The sequence below is a fragment of the Vanacampus margaritifer genome, chromosome 4 (genome assembly GCF_051991255.1).
Source record: "Vanacampus margaritifer isolate UIUO_Vmar chromosome 4, RoL_Vmar_1.0, whole genome shotgun sequence".
Taxonomy (NCBI): domain Eukaryota; kingdom Metazoa; phylum Chordata; class Actinopteri; order Syngnathiformes; family Syngnathidae; genus Vanacampus; species Vanacampus margaritifer.
In genome coordinates this window covers 23226143-23247342 of record NC_135435.1, presented here as the reverse complement: position 1 = coordinate 23247342, position 21200 = coordinate 23226143, and the positions used below count along the sequence as shown (strand labels likewise).

General features: G+C 39.7%; 1 protein-coding gene across 12 annotated transcripts in view; it reads right to left on the bottom strand.

Moving 5' to 3' along the window:
- celf6 (CUGBP Elav-like family member 6) overlaps nt 1–21200 on the bottom strand; it is a 187837-nt gene that overhangs the window by 29101 nt on the left and 137536 nt on the right. For 6 of the 12 annotated variants that reach the window (XM_077563750.1, XM_077563752.1, XM_077563753.1 and 3 more), the window contains exons 5-7: nt 17808–17887; nt 3021–3194; nt 1459–1606 (exon numbers count right to left, since the gene is read on the bottom strand). In XM_077563750.1, the coding sequence (XP_077419876.1) occupies nt 1459–1606; nt 3021–3194; nt 17808–17887 (402 nt within the window). Of the gene's footprint in view, nt 1–1458; nt 1607–2980; nt 3195–17807; nt 17888–21200 lie in introns of all 12 variants that reach the window. The other 6 variants (XR_013293851.1, XR_013293852.1, XM_077563759.1 and 3 more) reach the window with 3 other exon arrangements.

The window sequence follows — 21200 nt, the reverse complement described above, 5'->3', positions numbered from 1 at the left end:
CAACTTAGGCACGGTCTGACTTCTGTTACGTTTAGTATGCACATAGGTGGGTAGAGTAGCCAAAAATGTTACTCAAGTAAGAGTAGCGTTACTTCAAAATAATATTACTAGTAAAAGTAAAAAGTAGTCATCAAAAAAATCACGTCAAAGTATTCGCTGAAAAGAATACTCAAGTACTGAGTAACTGCTTGAACATAAAGTCAGATTTTTTTTTTTTTTAAACACAGGGATGTGATTTGACCAAAGTGAAATTAACTGAAAATTTAGGTCTGGGGGCCGCTGGCACTTTCAATGCACTCACATGACAAAGAAATAGACAAAACAACAGCATAAATTTTCAATGTATATTGAACTATCCCATATAAAATGGCAGTTTTAGTCAACTCAAAATCAGTCACATTCAAAAACATTGGACTGCCTTTGCTTTTAAAAACTATCACTGAGAATATCATCATATCTAACTAATGTGATTACTAAGTTAACACATAAATAATGTTGAAGAGTTCAAATTTCATGAACAAATAATTGTATCATGACCAAATGAAAAGTAACTCATATTAGAGCATACCACAAATGTCTTTGTTATAGCAGAAGATGTTATCTGTCGGAGTCATGTGCATACACAATGAACTACTAAAAAAAAAAAAAAAAAAGATTTTTTTTTTTTTGGGGGGGAGATAAAAAAAAGCGGAATTCCGCGAATTAGCGGAAAAATCACATCCCTGTTAAACAATGTCATCAGACAATTCTGGCATCTTCAAATCATTTAAAAAACAAACAAAAAAACGTACGCCTCCTTTCCTCTTTGCTCTGTGACATGTTTTGTTCTAACTTCTGCCAAGTTAATTATTTGATTAACGCTAATATGCGAAGATGACGCTCCCTCCATAAGCGAACGGTGGTGCGCGGGGGAGGGGGTGCATTAGGGGGTTGAACTGCTCTCACATTGAAGAGCCGCTCAAAAGAGTCGATTCGTTCATCAACGCCACATCACTAGTGTCCGCGGAAATGCTCCCACACAGTCAGTCAAGCGGAGCGCTTATGTGAAAATATGGCAAATCTAATGTATGAAAGGGGCGGCGGTTAACGACTCTAGTGTAGCCCAAGATAGCGGAGTACGAGTAGCGTTACTTCTTCACACATCTACTCAAGTAAAAGTAAAAAATATTGTGTGGTAAAACTACTCTTAGAAATATCTTCTTTTTTTTTTCAAAAAGTTACTCAAGTAAATGTAACAGAGTAAATGTAATTCGTTACTACCCACCTCTGAGTATGTAAATATATACACTTCTCAAAAAACTACTACACCACTGCATACAAGAGAAATCTTACTAGTTCATAAAGTACAGTAGACTAACAGGGTTATCAGCAGACAACAATTAAACAGTTAATTTTAATAAATAAGAGTTATCCAGGGCTGCAGCGAGTAAACTTATGAAGATAAATCCCCTCTCGTACCTGAGGATGGTGTCATCGGAGTCGCCACCAGGCCGTTGACATTGAACGCCGCCATTTGCTGCATTTGCGCCGCAGCAATGGCCGCCATGGGGTTCAGGTAGGACCCTTGTGTTGCCGCCATCAGGGCTGCTTGCTGTTGCATCATCTGCTGTAGGATTAGAGATCAGCGGGCGGGGGAAAGAGGGGAAGGACGGAGAGGAGGGTGAAATAGCCGCGGGAGCAGAACGTGTTTACTCTCACATCTCTGTTTACTTGGCCCGCGCCTTGTTCTTGGACCGCATCACCCCTCAGCATCACTTTCCAGCTAGCAGTCCATAACAACACTTCTGGCCTCATTGTACTGCCTCATGATCAAGATGCGGATGATTCAATAGACTACATCTACTAGTAGCATTATACATGTGCTGGAATGAGGGAGGGGGGGGGGGAGTGGAGCGATTGCGAAAGCGTGAGTGGGCGATTCTCACCTGTCAGGATGAGTTGTTAGCTACCGTGTGAGTGCAAAATCTCACAGACTTCTAACTCGGGCTGTGACTTTCATGTGTGAATATGAAACGGTGGTGATGGTGCTAAGGGGGAGGGCAGGGGGCTGCCGCGGGTAGTGTTGGTTCTCGGTAATGACACACACTTGAGTTTTTGAGTGCAAGGTAAAATGTGTTGGTGGATGAAATTCACAGAAGTAGTCCTAAAAAAGTGACTTGAATGGGAAGTAGATGCACAACACGGCGATGCATACACATGTTAAAAATACACAAAATCAAAAAGTGCTGTTTCATTCTCTAAAATGTATTATACATTTATGAGCCAAAACTTTAGGTACACTTAACATGATCTAACTACAGGGGGTCCTCAATTTACAGATGTTTTTTTTTTTCAAGTCTATCACAAACCTACAAAGTCATATTTATGAAAACTGCGAATACAAAACAATCAACGAAGTATTAGCATGCCTTGACATATTCTTACGCCTCCGTACAAACTAGTTTTTATGCGCATGTAACTGCAAAACCTCATAAGTCAAAAACTGAAGACCTCCTGTATATGCAATACAAGCACAGTACCAAATGGGCAAAACCAATTAACTGATAGAATCCTGTTAATTATGTATTGGTTGATTAATCATGTCTTGGACCAACTGACTTGATTCAGCCTCAACTATGGTGCAAGTGAGAATTTTAATAAAGGTGCAAATACAATATTTTATTCTTGTCAGAGTCGTTGTGACATCAGTTGAACGTCACCCCCATAATCTGTTCAATCAATTAGCGCTGCCCGATTATGAAGAAAATATTCATCGCAATTAATTTGGTAATAATTGAAATCACGTTTAGGACAATCATTTTGTTTTTTGGTACAAAACAAGAAAATGTTTAAACATAAAACTGCTAGGGTAAAAATTTGGTACTGTGTCGTGTATTAGAATAGACTGTGCAGGTGTACCCAATGTCGTGGCCAGTGAGTTTATTACTCAAAGAAGTGGACATGATCACATTCCTAGTGGGAAAGAGAAGAGAGGTCAAACCTTCAATGACAAGCGTTTTGTTTTCTGTTTTCAAGCTCACCGTCTCCTCCCCCGCTGGGCTGAGACTTACAGCGTGAGAGTAGGCGCCATAGGCCCCAAACTGGATAGTCATGGGACTGAAGATGCCGAGCTGACCCGCCATCTGGTGCATCCGGCGCAGGGTCCGCTCCTTGTCGGTGTCTGCGAATTTGACCACCAGGCTGGACGAGGCGCCCTATATAGGTACATACACACATTAGAATAGGATGTGTTATGTTAGGTTTCATGTTCTGCAAAATGGATTCGTTTTAGTGAGATCTGTAGGTTTTCCATAGGCTTGAATTTTCAAGGTTGTATTTTGCATGTGTGTCCAGTGGAAGTGTATCCAAGCCCAGTAAGAAATGCCTAGTATGAATGTGCCCTTAACTCTTTGACTGCCAGACGTTTTCAGAAAAGGGATGCCGTGGGTGCCAGCTGATTTAAACATTTTTGACTGATCTTTCAAGGTCCACAGAAAATTATGTGTTTGGACTATGGAAACACACATACTACCAAATGAAAGATTGTTCTCTCATCTTTCATCAGAAAAAAAAGTTTGTTTCTACCTTATTCCGTTTTTCAGTAATCAACAATAGAAAATGGTTAGTTTCACCTCTGTTTTGAAAAAAAAACCCGTCTTTTAACGTCTTTGGCAGTCCTCCCTAGGATTTTACTAAACGTTATTTAACGTTTTTGGCAGTCAAAGAGTTAATCGTGAGTTAACTTGTGAAGTCATGCGATTAATTACGATTAAAAATTGTAATCGCCTGATGGGCCTAATTTTTAATAATATTTTCTTCAAAAAAAAAAAAGATTTAAAATAAAAAAAAATATATATATCTTCTCTTTTTTTTTTTAAAGATTAAAAATTAGGGGCAGCAATTTGTATTTGTAAATATTTGCGTTACTTCACTAGTTAACTCAAAATTAATAACACATTTTATATCTCTTCTAATACAATAAAAAAAAACTACGTTTTCAGGTGAGAAAAAATGTTAAACTAATAGAAATAGTTCAAATGAATTTTTGACGTCTATAGCCGTCAATGGCAGTGAATGAGCTAATCTCCCAATGGATTTGCCTTCTCTTTCATCCCATTTGAACAATGTGAGTGTACGTAAAAATGTAGACCGTGATATGCATTTTTTCTTTCAAATGAATATCTTGACATCCATCAAGGAAGCCAGTGGAACTGAATATGCAACCATTATGAGCACAGTCATTTAGCTGTCAGTATTAAATGGAAGCCAATGGTGATTGATGCATGCTTTTGCCAACTTTCAAACTCCAACAGAACTGTGATCTTAACCAGATGCCGCAGGAGTTCCAGTCGCCCGGCGGTGAAGCTCTGCTGCCTACAGTTGCCAGTAATTAGATCTGACCAGTGCCTTCGGCATATGAAGAGTGAAGTATTGACTAACGGCTTTACCTTATGGCATACATAGTTCTGTATTGATGTCGACCACTCCTGAGTTTGCATCCAATTAAATCATTTCAGAAACAGAGACCAGAGTCAGTTCCTCGGGTGACATCCAGGGCGCAGAAAGTTCACCGTGACCGTTTAATTAAAAGCTCTGTATGCTTGGAAAGAGCACCAGGACACTAGGACGGGACGCAAGAACCCCAGGGGAATATAATTAGTAAGATCATAAAAGCAAAGACATGACGTGATGAGATGAGATCAAAAACTCGAGATTCTGTTAGAAAATGTCTCATGCTGACGGAGTCACTACAAATTGGGGCTTTGGTTCAGATTTCTATTGTCTCCTGGAGTGTGGACTTTAAAAGTGGGAGCGAAGTGACCAGTGCTGCCATCCACCTGTTTCTCACGCATGAATGAAGTGAAATTGAGAAAGCTACTCCCAGATGCTCCCCATGTCAGATTTCATGAGCATGAGTACTAGTTTTATCCCAATGGAAAAGCACAGACACAAGGATGCCCTCGACAACCAAATAATGCAACAGGGCAGTAACAGTCTGTTCCCGTATAGACACGGACACTATCTTACTGTACAGCAACCATACTTACCGGTAATAGTAATTCATTTTATTGGATCTCACAGTGAGGAGGAACCCATGGTCCACATTGGATTAATAGTTTTCTGTCCACCAATGTGGAGATTGCAGTTCATTTTTAACTCATTCACTGCCATTGACGGCTATAGACGTCAAAAATTCATTTGAACTATTTCTATTAGTTTTCCACTTTTTCCACTTTTGTTAATAAGAGTATGAAAACCTAAATAAAAAAAAAAAAAGTTGAACATTTCGAACAGATATAAAATTTGTGATTAATCGTGAGTTAATTATTAAAGTCATGTGATGAATTACAATTAAAAAAAATAATCGCCTGGCGCGATAAAAAAAAGAAAGAAAAGATAATTAAAAATTAGGGCCGCCAGGCGATTAAAATTTTTAATTGTAATTAATCGCATGACTTCACTAGTTAACTCACGATTAATCACAAATTTTATATCTGTTCTAAATGTTCAATAAAAAAATCTAGGTTTTCACACTCTTGTTAACAAAAAAAAATAAAGTTAAACTAATAGAAATAGTTCAAATGAATTTTTGACGTCTATAGCCGTCAATGGCAGTGAATGAGTTAATATGGATCACATTTTTACTTGGTGTGTTTATACCACCATTACTTGGGATATCAACATTGGTTAAAAAAATAGATAAATTAATACATAAACAAACAACAACATCTACTTAGATTTCTTGAATATTTTGAATTTTTTTTTTCTGGCGATTCATGCAACTTGACTGTTTTGTCAAATTACTATTTGGTACATAAACAATTGAAATTGAAGAATTGTCTAAGTCCATGTGAATCATATTTGATGTGATTTTATTGTCCTGTCTATTGTCTATACTAGTGCATGTCCTCATTAGAGTTGCAAGAGAGCTGGAAGCCATCCCGGCGCATTTTGGGCAAAATGTGGGGAATAATCTGGAATGATCTCCAGCCAGTCACAGAGCGCAACCACCAGACAAAACAACCTTTCACACCTCTAGACAATTCAGTGTGTTTAATTAGTGCAACAAGCATGTTTTGGGAATGTGGCAGGAAGCTGGAGTATCCAGAGAACGTGGAGACGACACCCGGCACCTCTCGACCGAGGCAGAGGTGGTAACCACTAACCCACTGTGCCATCCATTAAACCGTCAGTTGCTCGTTACTGTGGTGTCATTTTCAGTTGACAGCAAGTGGCAAAATGGCCCCCTGAGATGGAGAACAGCGGGTGGAATTTGCTGCTTAACTCATATTCCACAAAGGCAATATTAATTATAAGACCATATTTAGACAAGTGGGGTTGCGTGGGACATATTATTGTAAAGAAAATGTTTGCGTTGACTTCCTCTTTAAGTCTTTGTCAATAGCATGCATTTCAAACCGTTAAATCAACAGCCCTTTCAACTGTCCTTTGATCTGGAATGCTAATGCTAAATAAATGCTCGTAACAAATGAACATTCATCGCTAATATTTATGCAAAAAACAAACAAACCAACAAACATCCATAACGTGACTTTAGGCACAGTGATGAATAAAGTCAAAAATCCATCCAATCATTATGGGAACTTTCAATTGCTTCTCGTACCCGTGTACATTGCACAACCGCGTTGAATGGACTTTAATTAAGCCCTGATTCAAAAGTGCCATATAGGAAACAGGCTGTGATTGAAGCTCAACTTTAAACAGATGGTAATTGTTTTACTAGAACTCCGCTTTCCTCCTATTATATTATTTTAATAGCTATTAAAAGAAAGAGTTTGGTGGCTGCTGACAAATGTACAGTAAATAAATGCTGTGAGCATCAGCGTGGCCCCCTGGGGACATTTTGCCGCACATCGGATCCTATATTGGAGGCAGAGAGTGTTTGTTGCTCCTCAGGCAAGAAGACAAGCCGTCTGATTCCTCTCCTTCCGTGCCATTTCAATTAGTTAAATCAATACTCCGACATGGCGGCATTAACAGAACTGTTTTATTTTCCATTTCTAATTTGATTCCACTGCACTTCCTGACCTTTTTCCCCACTTCTTTCTCAACTTTGGTGGCCATTTGTAGGCGCCAGGCGGTTTGGTTTAATGAGGCTGACGATGAGCAAACATTGTCCGTCTGCGTTGCTGCCAGTGAAGCCTGCCCACCGTGGCGACGACGCCTGGCATTTAGCTCACCCACCCCCCCCACCCCACCCCCCCGCATTCTCATATTCGTTTAATACCTTGCGAAGAATGAGTTGTGACAATTGGAACAGTCAAAGCCTGAGGCGGCTTGTGCTGTCGAATACAAAAAAAGAAAACGAAAAAAAATGGGCGCCCGCCTTCTGAAGCCTAAATTTCACCCTCGATTCTGAGGATCCTGATGCGTTCCGACGAGATGTGGGGTTCATCTCGTGGATCGACAGTTTCCATTAACAAAAAAGGACGAGCGAGATGTGTCCGGGTAATGAAGGAACAGGTGGCTACCGACGACGACGACGACAAACAAAAAAAAAAAAACTCTCCTAACTGGATGCAGAAAATCCCAAGCTGACAAACAAACTGAATAATAACCTCCAGCAGCACAAGTCCTCATACCTGGAGAGAAAATGAATTTGCTGAATTTGATAAGGGCCAACGGGGAGCCGTCACTTTTGACAGGTACAACGAAGGAATTTGCGACGGGTTCAAAAACTAATCTAATTTCTTAAACAACACACTTGACTTGTGAAAATCTCCCCATATTGGATTTTATATAGGCCGGGAAACGTGGCAATGGAACAATACACGCCGGTAATTGAGGGATTAGAACTCAACTACGCCCGTGGAATGGCATTAGGCTCAGTCCTTGCGACTCAATTGTGTGTAAAATATGTGCAAACAGGTAAACAGCCTCATTTTCGTCTATCTTGAGCAACATTACGTAATATTACAGCAAGATGTTCTCTGGAGGGAAAATAAGCACACAAATGATCAATAATAACAAAGTTTTACCTCCCCGCGGAGCAAAATACTTTTTAAAGGATAAGCGAAAGTTTGTTGACACATTTAAACTCTCAGGGTGTTAACTGAGCATGTGTAATGAATTAATTGAATATATGATAGCGAGTTCTTTGGTAAATGAGTGAACTCCCACTGGGCCTAGTGTTGTACGGCTGGTGAAACCGCTCGGGAAGGTTGTCGCTCATTAGCGGCGCATGTTGCTGTCTCGGTTTGGCCTTTCTGCTCTACACCCCAAAGACTGCTGCAGCTGCTAAGTAAAGCCGTATAAAACCCAGAAACACAAAGGATTAGGAATACTGCCATTCAGACTTTTGGACAAAATGACGTTGGTCATTTGCATGTGATGTCTGACAATATACATGTGAACTTTTCCAATTCAGTAGTAATTGGGGAAATGTAGTCATTTGGACTCCGTGGTCTCTACACATGTGCTGTTGATTCAGTATCTACTAGTTTTCATACTAAGTTACCATGGTTAGCTTTGAGATATTGATCTTCATACCAATTCCTCAAGACTGGCATGGACCCACATACAAAAAAAGAAGAAGTATATATATATATATATGTGTGTGTATATGTATATATATATGTATATGTATTTAAAAAAAAAAAAAAAAAACAAAACATTTATTAAATTTTTTTTAATTGATTTGTTGGTTTTTAAAAAAAAAAAAAAAAGAAGGAGAGCAATGATGATGTCAAATCGAATGAACAATACTGAGCTCTAAAAAAAAAAAAGAAAAAAAAAAGTCTGGCATGGAAGCAGATTTTGGCTATAGTCATTGTATGTATATGTTATGAGGGGCAGGGACCACGGAATGGAGCGTTGGTGGGCGGCGCATCAAATTGGAAAATGATCTATTCAAATGTTGGCGGCGTCATGACGTCAGACAAGGATTTCCAATTGGAGAGGACCTGGCGAAGTGATTTTGTGTTATTTTGGTGGACTTATTTAGTAACGTCATTGTTAAACTGTCCAAGTTCCTGCCGAGCCATTAGTTTTTCCTCTTCTACTCATCCTTCTTAAAATGAACAAACTCAGGGCTTTCTTTTGAAGCAGTGAAAAATACATCTTGAACAAAGTGCAGTCTAACCAGTGGCAAAATCTTCGGTCGTTAGGTTATGTTGCTACATCAGCACTTTCAAAGATGCGCACGCTGGAAAACGGTCATTTTGCGTTGCCTCGCGACTCTTACGCACTGAGCAAGTGCAGTGTGAAAAGGGCTCAACAGAGGTGCTGAACTTTACCAACTACCAAGGAAGTTGGGACACACTAAAGGCAGACCTGCGAACCACTATAATCGCCATGCATCTCACATCAAAAATTGGGAAAACAAAAGGATGATTTGATTAGTATTTTTTTTCCTTCTATCATCCAACAAAATGTTGTCAAATGCTCATCTCTAGACAAATCAACACAATTGGCAGGCAAATAGCCAATCAAACAAAGTCGAGGACAAACTAATGAAAATGTTGCATCTATATAAAAGTGTGTGTTCGTGTAGCCACACTCGGACCGAGGACATCCAAAACCTCATGCGGCATGTCACAGCTTGAAAATCCACAACAGTTCGACGTAACGTTTAATGCACTACACGTTGCCAAGACGATGCTCTCTGGCTCGGTCTTATCTCTCATTAATCCACAAGTAGACAATCACACACCTGTACACTCTTGTCGCTGCCAACGCCACTGAGGCTCCGCGGGGCCTGTCAGCCGTGCCGTGACAGCCGACATGACAATGGCGGCAATTTGCTCGCCGCCCGCCCGCCCGCCCGCCTGCCTTACCCTTGGCGCATTCTATTTTGAAGTTCTGCCACACGCGTGTCTCTTTAGCGTGACTCAACCAAGACTGTCGTTTGAGTTAATTCCGGAAGCAGCTGCAGTCTGCAGTAAACATAAAGGGACACTTTGACCTGATTTTGGTAGTTGCGGAAGCAACAAAGTGCAGATACTTCATTATTGTACTTAAGTCGATTTTTCTACTTCACTTTAATGACGCTGTGTTTTGGTGTCACATTTATTTACAGTTTTGTCCGTGTATGCAAGGTAACGCATATGTGACAGGGAGAACATTAAGGGTTTCTTTGTTCAATGTTCATGCAAACCTCACAGCTGGCAGCAGGACGCCAAATCATGCCTCCTGCTCGATGGTTGTTGACGACATGTGGCGGCGATATTATCCAAATTAACCGCATCCCCCCCCCCCGTCGATGGCATACCCGTATTTGGGTGCCTATTAATCTGGGAGGAAGTTGGATTTGGGGTGAAAAGAGGATAACAGGTGCAGGGATAGAGGCGGGAGATTTAGTTAATAAAGAGTATTAGTGAACTTTTTGGATGGCTGCTGTTTATCAGCCCAAGGTCTGTTTGTGCCGCCATTTGTTGCTGTGGACAGTTCATCTGCAGCAGAGCTCAAGCGGCTGACTGGCTCAAGCTCATGCAACGATTGCCAAGGCTGCAGATGTACGACAGAACTGTACAGAAGCCTGTAAAATGTAGTCCGTCCATTGATTTTTACTGGCATTTATCCTCACTAGTGGAATGGGTACTGAACTGAATGGACCATGTAGGTCATTGTCAATTAAAAAAAAAAAAAAAGAAAGAATGTGAACCAATATTAGAAAAGAGTGTTTATCATAAGCATTTGAGCGTTAAATCTTCTCCTCATTTTAAGTGTTTATAAAACCATGCCACAAATGACCGTTGTTGATCAGGTTTAGTCACATAAATCAACCTTTTCACAGCCATCATCGTGTTGGACATGTTAGCTAAGTCTTTTTAAATCGGATTTTAGAAATATTACAAATAAATTTGAATGATGGTAAAATTGTGTCAAAGCTGTCTGCAATTATTTTGTTAAAACAACATAACGGTGATAAGGCTTTTGACTTCTTTTTTGTCATAAAGTAAATGGGTGTGGTGTGAAATATTTGAAGGACAATTCTGCTGGCCAATGGTGATACTTGATAGACTTGTTAAATAAAACATGTTTTTATTGGTTGCTTCACTACTTTTAACTGAATGCACAATAGCACAAAGTCGGCGGCGAAAAGTCAGCGACAATATCGAGGATAAGCAAATCAATGTAATTCTAATTAGTTTGATAATTATTTGGTTGGATTTTGAGCCTCATAGTTTACATGCGTATAAACCCGATGCAGGGCAACTGTGCACAAAGTTAAACTGACTTATTTCCCTCCCTCGCGCCTTCAATGTAATGCAAAAATGGGGCTGCATCAAAAAGAAGTGTAAATCACATCTGGTTTCATGGCTGCCAGGAAGCATCCGTACATATTTATCGCGGCACATCAGTGAAGTGTGTGAAGAGTGAGTGTTTGCCAAAGATTGTGTGTGTGTGTGTGTGCGTGTCCTGCCGTACATCATTTCTTATACTTACGCGGCCTTGTTTGAGCGAGTTGGAAGCATATCGGATTCATAATTAACTGCCGCTTGACGACAGCTTCCGGTTCTCGTGGCCCCATTTTCAAGTTCCCAAATCAACACCATCCAGTGCACTGCAGTGTGTTATGGTAAACAAAAATACACCCTCTAACTTCGGAGTTCCTGCTACAGTGCATTTGCTGCTAAGCCCCACTAAAAAAAAAAAAACGAAAAGGGCAACTATTATATTGCACAATGCAGCCCACTCCTGCAGCCTTGTCCTTGCGTTGTAGTAACAGTGTAAAAATGTTGCCAATGACAGAGGTAGACTGATAAATGGCACTTGTCCGACACTATTATGAAGGCCTAATGGGTTCATAACAGCCAGGCTAAAATATTAGAGAATCAGTTAAGGTAGGCCACCTTAATAACCTGATCTTGTTTTGCAGATCAATCTCAACTCGAGAGAGCGCTTGTTGACATTATTGACGTACTCGTTAACCAACCCATCTAGTCGCCGCCTTGAAACCTCCGTTGATAAGTGTTTAAAATATTTAATATACGCTCCCTGACACCGGATAAACTGTACCCATAATTCAGCCGTGATGGTCTTTTTGCGAGACATTTTTCCATCAGTGCTACATCTTGTGCGAAGCCTTTTACCTTTCGACGTGTTCAATTGCGAGCAGTCAATAGCGGCACTTTATCTTTCATCTATAATACACTGCCCCTGGCTTAATTATTTTTTCTTCAAATAAGTAATGGATTAGTCCCAAGGGTTTGTCCTTCCACCCTTTGAGCCTCTCGATCATTCAGGGCTAGACTGGCACAAAAAAATCGAACCTGACATTTTGGCTTACAATGGCCCACGTGCGCTCGTGTAGACATGCGCATGAAGTCATTGTTTTACCATCCGCTGTCAGAGTTTCATAAAATAAAATGCACACATATCCAGAACCTTGCTCATCTCTCTCATAATACAAGCAGGATCAAGTCTTAGTAAAAAGCAACATTTTGCTGAAAAGTATGATGACACTAACATCTCTTGATTCTTCAAAATGCTGCTTGTTCTTGCTTATATTATTTATTTATTTTATTTAGTCAAACTATTATGATTGTGGACATGCCAATATCATGCATGAACCCCAGCGAGTCGATATTCAGGTTTCCATTCAATTGTTTAGAATTTTTTAAGCGAATTTACTGAAAATGCGACTTACGCCCGTTTCCATCTGTTCTTCTTTTGCGAATATTGAGAGGGCACTCCGACGCTGTAGGTGGCAGTATACACTATAGAGATGTGATCCATCAGTACTTTAAAAGAAGAAGAAGAACAGAAAGCTACCGCGCCGTGCGTTGACGTCATATGAGTTAGCTTTTGTAATTCTGTAGCGTTTCTTTGCCGTTTTCCATCTAAAATAGCATTAATATTCGCTTTTTTAATGAATTCCCCCCCAAAATTTCTGTTTCGTCTTCCCCCCCAAACTTACTTTATCATCCGACATTGTTTTGGGACTACAACTGAACGTGTGACGTAATATCCGGTCAAAATGCACAACGTGTATCCGGTCTTGTCAGCATTTATTCACAAAACCTGTTTCCATAGCCAAAATTAGCATTTTCATTTTTTGGTACGCTTTAAAATCCACCCCCTCCAAGCGTAAAAACTTTTTTGCGAATTGCGGCCCCTTATTCGAATTTCTAACGTTTCCATTCAGTTTTATTTTCACATTTTTTGAAAATTCGAACTGCAATTGGGTGGCAACCAGTTCAGGGTGTACCCCCCTACTGCCCGAATCCAGCTGGGATAGGCTCCAGCAACCCCCGCGACCCTTCTGAGGACAAGCGGTTGAGAAAATAGATGGAAGGATGGATGAAAATTTGAATAATAAAACCCCACTAATTTCGCCTTTCGTAATTTGTGTATCCACCACCCTGGGTAGCTGCTTTGATTGGCCAGGAGTCATTCACAAAACCTGTTTCCATAGCCAAAATTAGCATTTTCCTTTTTTGGTACGCTTCAAAATCCACCCCATCCAAGCGTAAAAAAAACTTTTTTGCGAATTGCGGGCCCTTATTCGAATTTCTAGCGTTTCCATTCAGTTTTATTTTCACATTTTTTGAAAATTCAAACTGCAATTGGGTGGCAACCAGTTCAGGGTGTACCCCGCCTACTGCCCGAAGCCAGCTGGGATAGGCTCCAGCAACCCCCGCGACCCTTGTGAGGACAAGCGGTTGAGAAAATGGATGGAAGGATGGATGAAAATTTGAATAATAAAAGCCCATTAATTTCGCCTTTCGTAATTTGTGTATCCACCACCCTGGGTAGCTGCTTTGATTGGCCAGGAGTCAGTTGTGTTTCATCCCACAATGACTCACAAAAGCACAAAATGCCCTGTTCTACAAAATACCAAAAGAAAGAAAATTCCACTCATGCACAAAGTTTATAGGTCACAGTACTTTTGAAAAAAAAAAAACTATGAATTATCTTGGTCTCTTTTTTAATACAGTATACCACAAAAACTTGGAATTAGAACAGGGGTGAGTAACTTTTTACATCCCGTGTTTCAATGTATTTGATTATGAGCGTGACCTGCATAGCTGTTCTCCAAAAATGGTGTTGCTCACTGTTGCCAGACACACTCTCCAACGTAAAGCCCCAAATTATACACTCATTTACATTTTCTGAAGGAGGTTAAGAGGGGCATTTATCATATTACGGAGGCCTCTTTGCCTGCTTGGAAAAACAGTCCTATCTCCTTATGATAAGAGAATACTTGCGCATACTTTCACGCGCACTGTTTTCTCCTGCCTCCCACACGCATGCCATCATCCCACTTTGCACTTTGTAGATCAACAAGCCCTTGTGACAATTAAGTACTAAATCCTACTAAAGGTTAAGCAGCATATTTAGTTTGAGGGTGAACTGACATGAACATCACTCAAGTTTTCATGGATATAGCAGCCCTAAAAATGTGATTTTGTTGTAATTTGAAATAGTTAAGATCAAGACGGATTTATGCTGTTTTGAATATTTTTAGTGCATTGCTTTTTTTTGTGAGAGCAAGCACTTCAGTTTTGCTGTCATTTCAGGAGAGCATTTTGTCTCTTCTTTTGAAGCGTCATAATCAAACATCCGTAATAAGGAAATACTTGTTTTGGGTTAAAATTACATTATATATATATTTATTTATTTCAACCAATTTGTCTTCTTCAACTTCCCTCCGATCAAAGTCTCATCCTTGTCATTTGCATGAATTATGTAAGAACCGCATCACATTAGCCTCTGCATCATTCTTTGACCGGTGATTGAACCGTTACTCGTAAATAACATCGCATATGAGACATTTGCGGCACAATGTCTCCCGGGGACACATTTAGGGATGCATGTGGCGTGTGCGCAGTCATCGTATCTTCTGTAAGACTCAAATGGGAAGGCGATCTGTTTGCTGAGAAGCTAGTTTAAATAGATGCAGAAAGAACGGATAAAGTGTAAAGAAATGAAAGGATTTGTGCACTGTAAGGAGGCCGATGCTGACTGTTAGGATCTTTTGTGGACGATAACAGTGAAAAATTGTCTGCGGTATGTCTGTAGATTGTGTGTATATTTTAGGCCAATGACAGTCTTTATCAGTCTGTCTAGAATATATACTTAAAACATATATTATACACTCAGGTATGTGTTCTTTATACTGTAAGTCACCTTTTTTTTCACCAGTTTGATAGGCTTCAAACTTTCAAACATCGGTTCCCCTCTCAGTAAAGATGGATTGATCATAGATGGTGCAGTTTTACCAGAATTGGACAATGTAAAAAAAAAAAAAAAAAAAAAAAAAAAAGACACGGAAAGTGTTTTTTTTTTCCATTAAAGAGAAAATGTCCTCAACCTTGCCAACAGTTTTGGTTGTCACTCGAACCTTCGTCATAGCTGTCACCGTGTCTTTGTGTGACGTGTCTAAAAAACGGGAAAGCTTCATAATAAACTTCCCCAAACCGACCCAGCCTGCACTCCATTTTGAAGGTTTCCCAACCCAATCAGCTGTTTTTAGACACGTCACACGAGGATGTGGTGACAGCTCCGACGATGGCTCGAATGACAGTCAAAACTGTCAGCAAAGTAAGAGAAGTTGCTCTTCACTGGAAAAAAAAAAAATCTGTCTAGGGAAAAAGAAACTTCAGACCTATTTCAACAATTTACTTGTGCTCAACTTTCCTTTCCTATTTAACCTTACAAGACTACATCCCTCTATTTTCACCAGTCCAGGTTGTCAGGTTTCTAACTATCAAACAGTGTGTCCCTTTTCTAGCAAGGTTCATAACGCACAACTTTATCCGATCACCTTCGCATTCCGCTTTTCCAAGCGATTTTATTAGCTCATTCCCCCCAAAATGGCTGGTCTGGATATTGTATGTTTGAATATGTCAACCAAAGATGACCGGACTGTGTCCCAAAACTCCTGATTTATACTCAGTTTTTCACTCATGTCCTCTCTGCTGTGCTGGGTCACTTTACGTCTGATGGATGCCACTGCTGCCTGCCAAGAGCAATTTTATACGGGGAGCCGACAGGAATGGCTCTCCGCCAAGGGGAGCGACCCGCCTCTGGTTCTCGATTTGTCTGCCTTCAAAATCGATGTGAACACACATACAATATTCCCTCAGGACTCATACCGCAACTCTCTAAAGGAAAGCTGAGCATTGCGCGCGATATAAAAAGCCCTAGTAGCAGGTGAGAGTTTAATTCGGCCTACATTAAAATTGTATGTGTTTGTAACAGTTCTTGAGATCTGCACCTTGGTCGAAAATTGTCCATCTCACATTTTGATGACATTTATCCACCGTAGATTTGATGTCATTGAAAAGACAGTGAGCTGATCGTAGTATTGGGGCTTTGTAGAACAACCTTGACTGCTAGCAAATGACATGCAAATTACTTGTATCCTGGATAAATTCATTTTATTTGGGATAGAAATGAAACACGAAAATGCCAAGATGGTAAGAAGTTGTATTTTTGTGATATTGAGGGATATTTGCCTTTTCCATATGTATATATTTTTTTACATATATATATATATATATATATATTGGTACATATAATAATGTCAGTTAACTCAGTTTTAGGAAACTTATTTTATTAACATTTAAAATAATATTGCTCATTGTGAGCATAATCTAATAATAATATCAATAAAACAATTATTTTTAAGATTGGATATGGTCATATTGAGAGAGTATCAATAATTTATTTATTTTTTTATAAATACTGAAAATACAACAAAATATATATTTTGGGGGTAAATTCATCTCTGATGTAACACGTTGGTCTATCCAGACTCATTCAACAAATACAAATTTACTATGACTTTAAGCGTGGTATGAATAGGTTTAGACCAGTGCTTCTTAACCTTGTTGGAGAAACTGTACCCCACAAGTTGCCTATGCACATTCACCAAATCCTTCTTTATTTATTTATTTATTTATTTATCAAATCTGGCTCTCTTCACCTTGAATTCAGAAAGCCTTGTGTTCTTGTATTCCCCATCTCCATGTATCTTCAAGGAAGAGTTATTTTCGTTTCGCTTGATAGCAAGTTGTGCTGGACTAGAATTGCTCAAATTGGCATTACAAATCATGCAGTTAGGACTCCCATCACTTAGAACATAACTCTATATTTATAGAGTACTTTAAAACAACCACCGCTGTTTTCTTAAGATGGAACCCAGGGGCAGCAGATACAATGAAAAGAGCAGAGGTCCCAAAATTGAACCTTGTGGAACACCATACGTTCTGTAATACATGAATTCATATTGCACATATTGGTCTGACCACTTTCTTTTTTTGGTCAACAGATTAGTAAGAAGGGATTACAATAATAAAGAAATCACATGACGTGTTACAACGGTCACACGTCGACTAGCTGAGCGCAGTAAATTCCCTGCAGCACAGATAGGCCAAGCAATGTGATCAACTGCAGCCAATGATGGCCAAGCGGGGTGTGACATCACAAATCATATGAGTCGGGTGTGTGTCTTAACCTCCACCGAACCCCTGAGACTGACTCACTAAACTCCTGGGGTTCAATTGAACCCAGGTTAAGAACCACTAGTTTAGGCATAACCAACAACTGGTGGTTACTTGGTCGATACAACTATGCCTTTCAAGTTTTATCCTTTTAATTCCATCTTGTTCAGTTATACATCTTTTTCCTCTGGGTGTACCAAAGAGCTGACTTTAGAAATGTGTTAGTACTCTTGGTTGGAATGTCCAACCAGCTCAGAACTGCAATACTGTGTCACATTAGCTTGAAAAAAGGGAGCCATCTTGTTCAGACTGGAGAAAAAACAGGATGTTTCTGGTGCTCAAACCCCCTAAAGTATTAACATCGATATTAATGCTAATTCTGTTATTTGTATGTTGGGAGAGTGCGTTACTTACAGGCATGGTCTGTCCACCGTGCAAGCTGTTGATGGCAGCCTGTGCTTCTGCATGGCTGGAGAATTTGACAAAGGCACAGCCTGCAAACACACACAGACAAAGAAAGAAGAAACAACATCAGGCAGATGGCCTTGGATTTGTCAAGTAAAAAAAAAAAAAAAAAAAAATCACCAGTTATTGTTTTCACGTTATCTGATCTATAAATATATTCTGGTCACTTGTGTGTTGGGATCGTCGCTAAAGGCATTAGCGGCCTGGAACATCCCGTCCCTCGCCCCGGCAGCACTAATTCCACAGACTTGTTTGTGAATATTAATCTGTTTAATATTTACACATTGTGATTTGTGTGCAGTCACTCATAAAGGAGATTAGCACGACAATAGCGCGGTCTTATAATCGGCCTATCCGACGGAATCGTCGCTCGCTTCAAATTTAAGACGTTGGCGGTGTTGGCGGAGGACACAATCTGGAGAGGGACGGCTTTCTTTTTGTTTTTTTTTTGCCACAAAGGACGTTGAAATCATCTTAAATCTGTTGTGTGGTTAAAGCTCAGGAAGGAAAAGTCAACATGAGAAGTTGGCCAGAACACAAGGGAAGTAAGCGTCGGCAGCAGTGTTGTGGAGCTTTGCCGGATTAACGTTTCAAACGATATTAAAAGTGATTCAAGTGGATAATATTAATGCATGTTGGTACTTTAGATATGCTAACCACAAGATTAAGTGTTACCTTAAAGGTTTGTGGACTTTTTATCCCCTAAAATTCCCACTGAGATCAATTGCTTGGAATAATTTGTCCAAGAGACCAAACGGACACCATCGTAAAACCTTAACTACATTTTTCTTCATAATTCAAAAATGCCTAAAGAATCAAATACATTTTGTCTCATGGAAGTGAGCAACTCGATAGCTATACCCTTAAAAAAAAAAGAAAAAAAAGTAAATGCCCATAAAGACGATAACAATCTTTACTTGAGGCAGGACACATAATCAACCACAAATACCTGCCAAACATCACTCCGACAACTTCACCAAGCAATAAAGTACTCTTATAAGAAGCTAACATTGTTAGCTAGCACTAATATGTACAGTATATCCATCCACTAAATGCAGCAAATGCAAAAACAACACAAAAACACAAAACAAAAGTAAATGCGCAAAATGGACATGAGACTTATGCTCGTTTCCATCTGTTCTTCTTTTGCGAATATTGAGAGAGGACTCCACCGCTGTAGGCAGCAGTATACACTATAGAGATGTGATCCACTAGTAATTTAAAAGAAGAAGAAGAAGACCAGGAAGCGACTGCGCCATGCCTTGACGTACGAGTTTGCTTTTGTAATTCTTGATAAACAGTACCGTTTTTCATCAAAAATGTCATTAAAATTGGCTTCTTTAATTAATTCCAAAAAGATTTCTGTTTGTCCCCCCCAAACATACCTTACTTTATCGTCCGACATTGCTTGGGGACTACAAACGTACGAGTGACGTAACATCCGTGCAAAGTGTACCCGGTCTTGTCAGCGTTTATTCACAAAACCTGTTTCCATAGCCAAAATGAGCATTTTCCTTTTTTTGATACACCTCAAAATCCACCCCCTCTAGGCGTATTTTTATTTATTTTTTGCGAATTTTGGGCCCTTTTTCAAATTTCTAACGTTTCCATTCAGTTTTATCTTCGCATTTCTTGAAAATTCGAATTAAAATGGGTGGATGGAAACCCAACTAGTGGCGACAAGTTGAGAGACCCGATGTGCGGTTCTGCCCATGATTAGGAAGCAAGGCTGCTGGTGATCATCTCTGACATCAGAATACTGAAACACTTGCTACAGGGATGTGATTTGACCAAAGTGAAATTATCTGAAAATTTAGCCGGGGGTCTGGGGGCCGCTGGCACCCAGCTAGGTCCTAGCTCATGGGTTTTCCGTGTTTTTAAGTACTTTCAATGCACTCACATGACAAAGAAATAGACAAAACAACAGCATAAATTTTCAATGTATATTGAACTATCCCATATAAAATGGCAGTTTTAGTCAACTCAAAATCAGTCACATTCAAAAACATTGGACTGCCTTTGCTTTTAAAAACTATCACTGAGAATATCATCATATCTAACTAATGTGATTACTAAGTTAACACATAAATAATGTTGAAGAGTTCAAATTTCATGAACAAATAATTGTATCATGACCAAATGAAAAGTAACTCATATTAGAGCATACCACAAATGTCTTTGTTATAGCAGAAGATGTTATCTGTCGGAGTCATGTGCATACACAATGAACTACTACTACTACTACTACTACTAAAAAAAAAATAAAATAATAATAAAAAAAAAAAAATAATCGAAATTTTTTTTGGGGGGGGGGGAGAGATAAAAAAAGCGGAATTCCGCGAATTCGCGGAAAAATCACATCCCTGTTGCTACTGCTGGCCCATTTCAGTTTCAGTTATTCCTTTGATGCTGGGTGCAATGAAGTCAAGGTACGCTTACAGCTCACGTGCGATATTGACATCATCTATAAATTGGTTAAACACCAACATTTAACATCAATGTTCAGATTTTAATATGCAAGTCTAAACCACAGACAGATACAGCACTGCACTACAACATGTGGCACACTAAAATGGAAGTGATCGGTAGTTCATTTGGAAACGGCGTTGAATTAATCAGCTTTACCATCATTGACTACTCTGTTCTATCCTATTTTTATCCCTGGCCTCAGGTCGCTCATGTTTTAACTTTAGAAGGCTATCTAATTAACAACCTTGCGGATTTATTCAGCTGCTTTTCATTAATCGAGCAAAAGCAGTGCTCTGCTCATGGAAGCTGGCACATGCTTCCTGAGCCGAGCACCCCGGAGATGTTGGGAAATCGGATTTGAAATAGTTTTGTATTTAAGTCAGTTGATGATGATTTTACTGTGGTTTTTGGCTGTGGCTCTCTGACCTCGACTGGTATATTTTGACGATCACGGTCCACGGGTCAACTACAGGAGGCGTTATAAGTGAACCAGAGTCAAGGAAACCATCAAGAACTGAAAAGTTTCCTTCTAAATTCAATGTTATCACCGTGCATAAGTGAGTTTTCTCCGTGTACATCGGCTTCCTTCCACATTCCAAAAACAAGCTCATCAAAGACTCCAAATTGTCCACCTTTCAGCTCGTTGAGAGTTGACCCCGCCTCTTGCCTCAAATCATCTGGAATGTGCTCTATCTTATCGTGTTCGACTTGGGAGGTTAGTTATTTTTCTGACTTTGCAGGTAACTTTTCCAAATCAAAAGTTTCAAAACTCGGGGACTCTTGCGCTGTGTCCCCAATCAATAGAAGAAGAAAAAATCCACTTTCACCTGAGGCTTTCCATCCACTACAAAAGCAGCGTAAACTGTTTGTGTG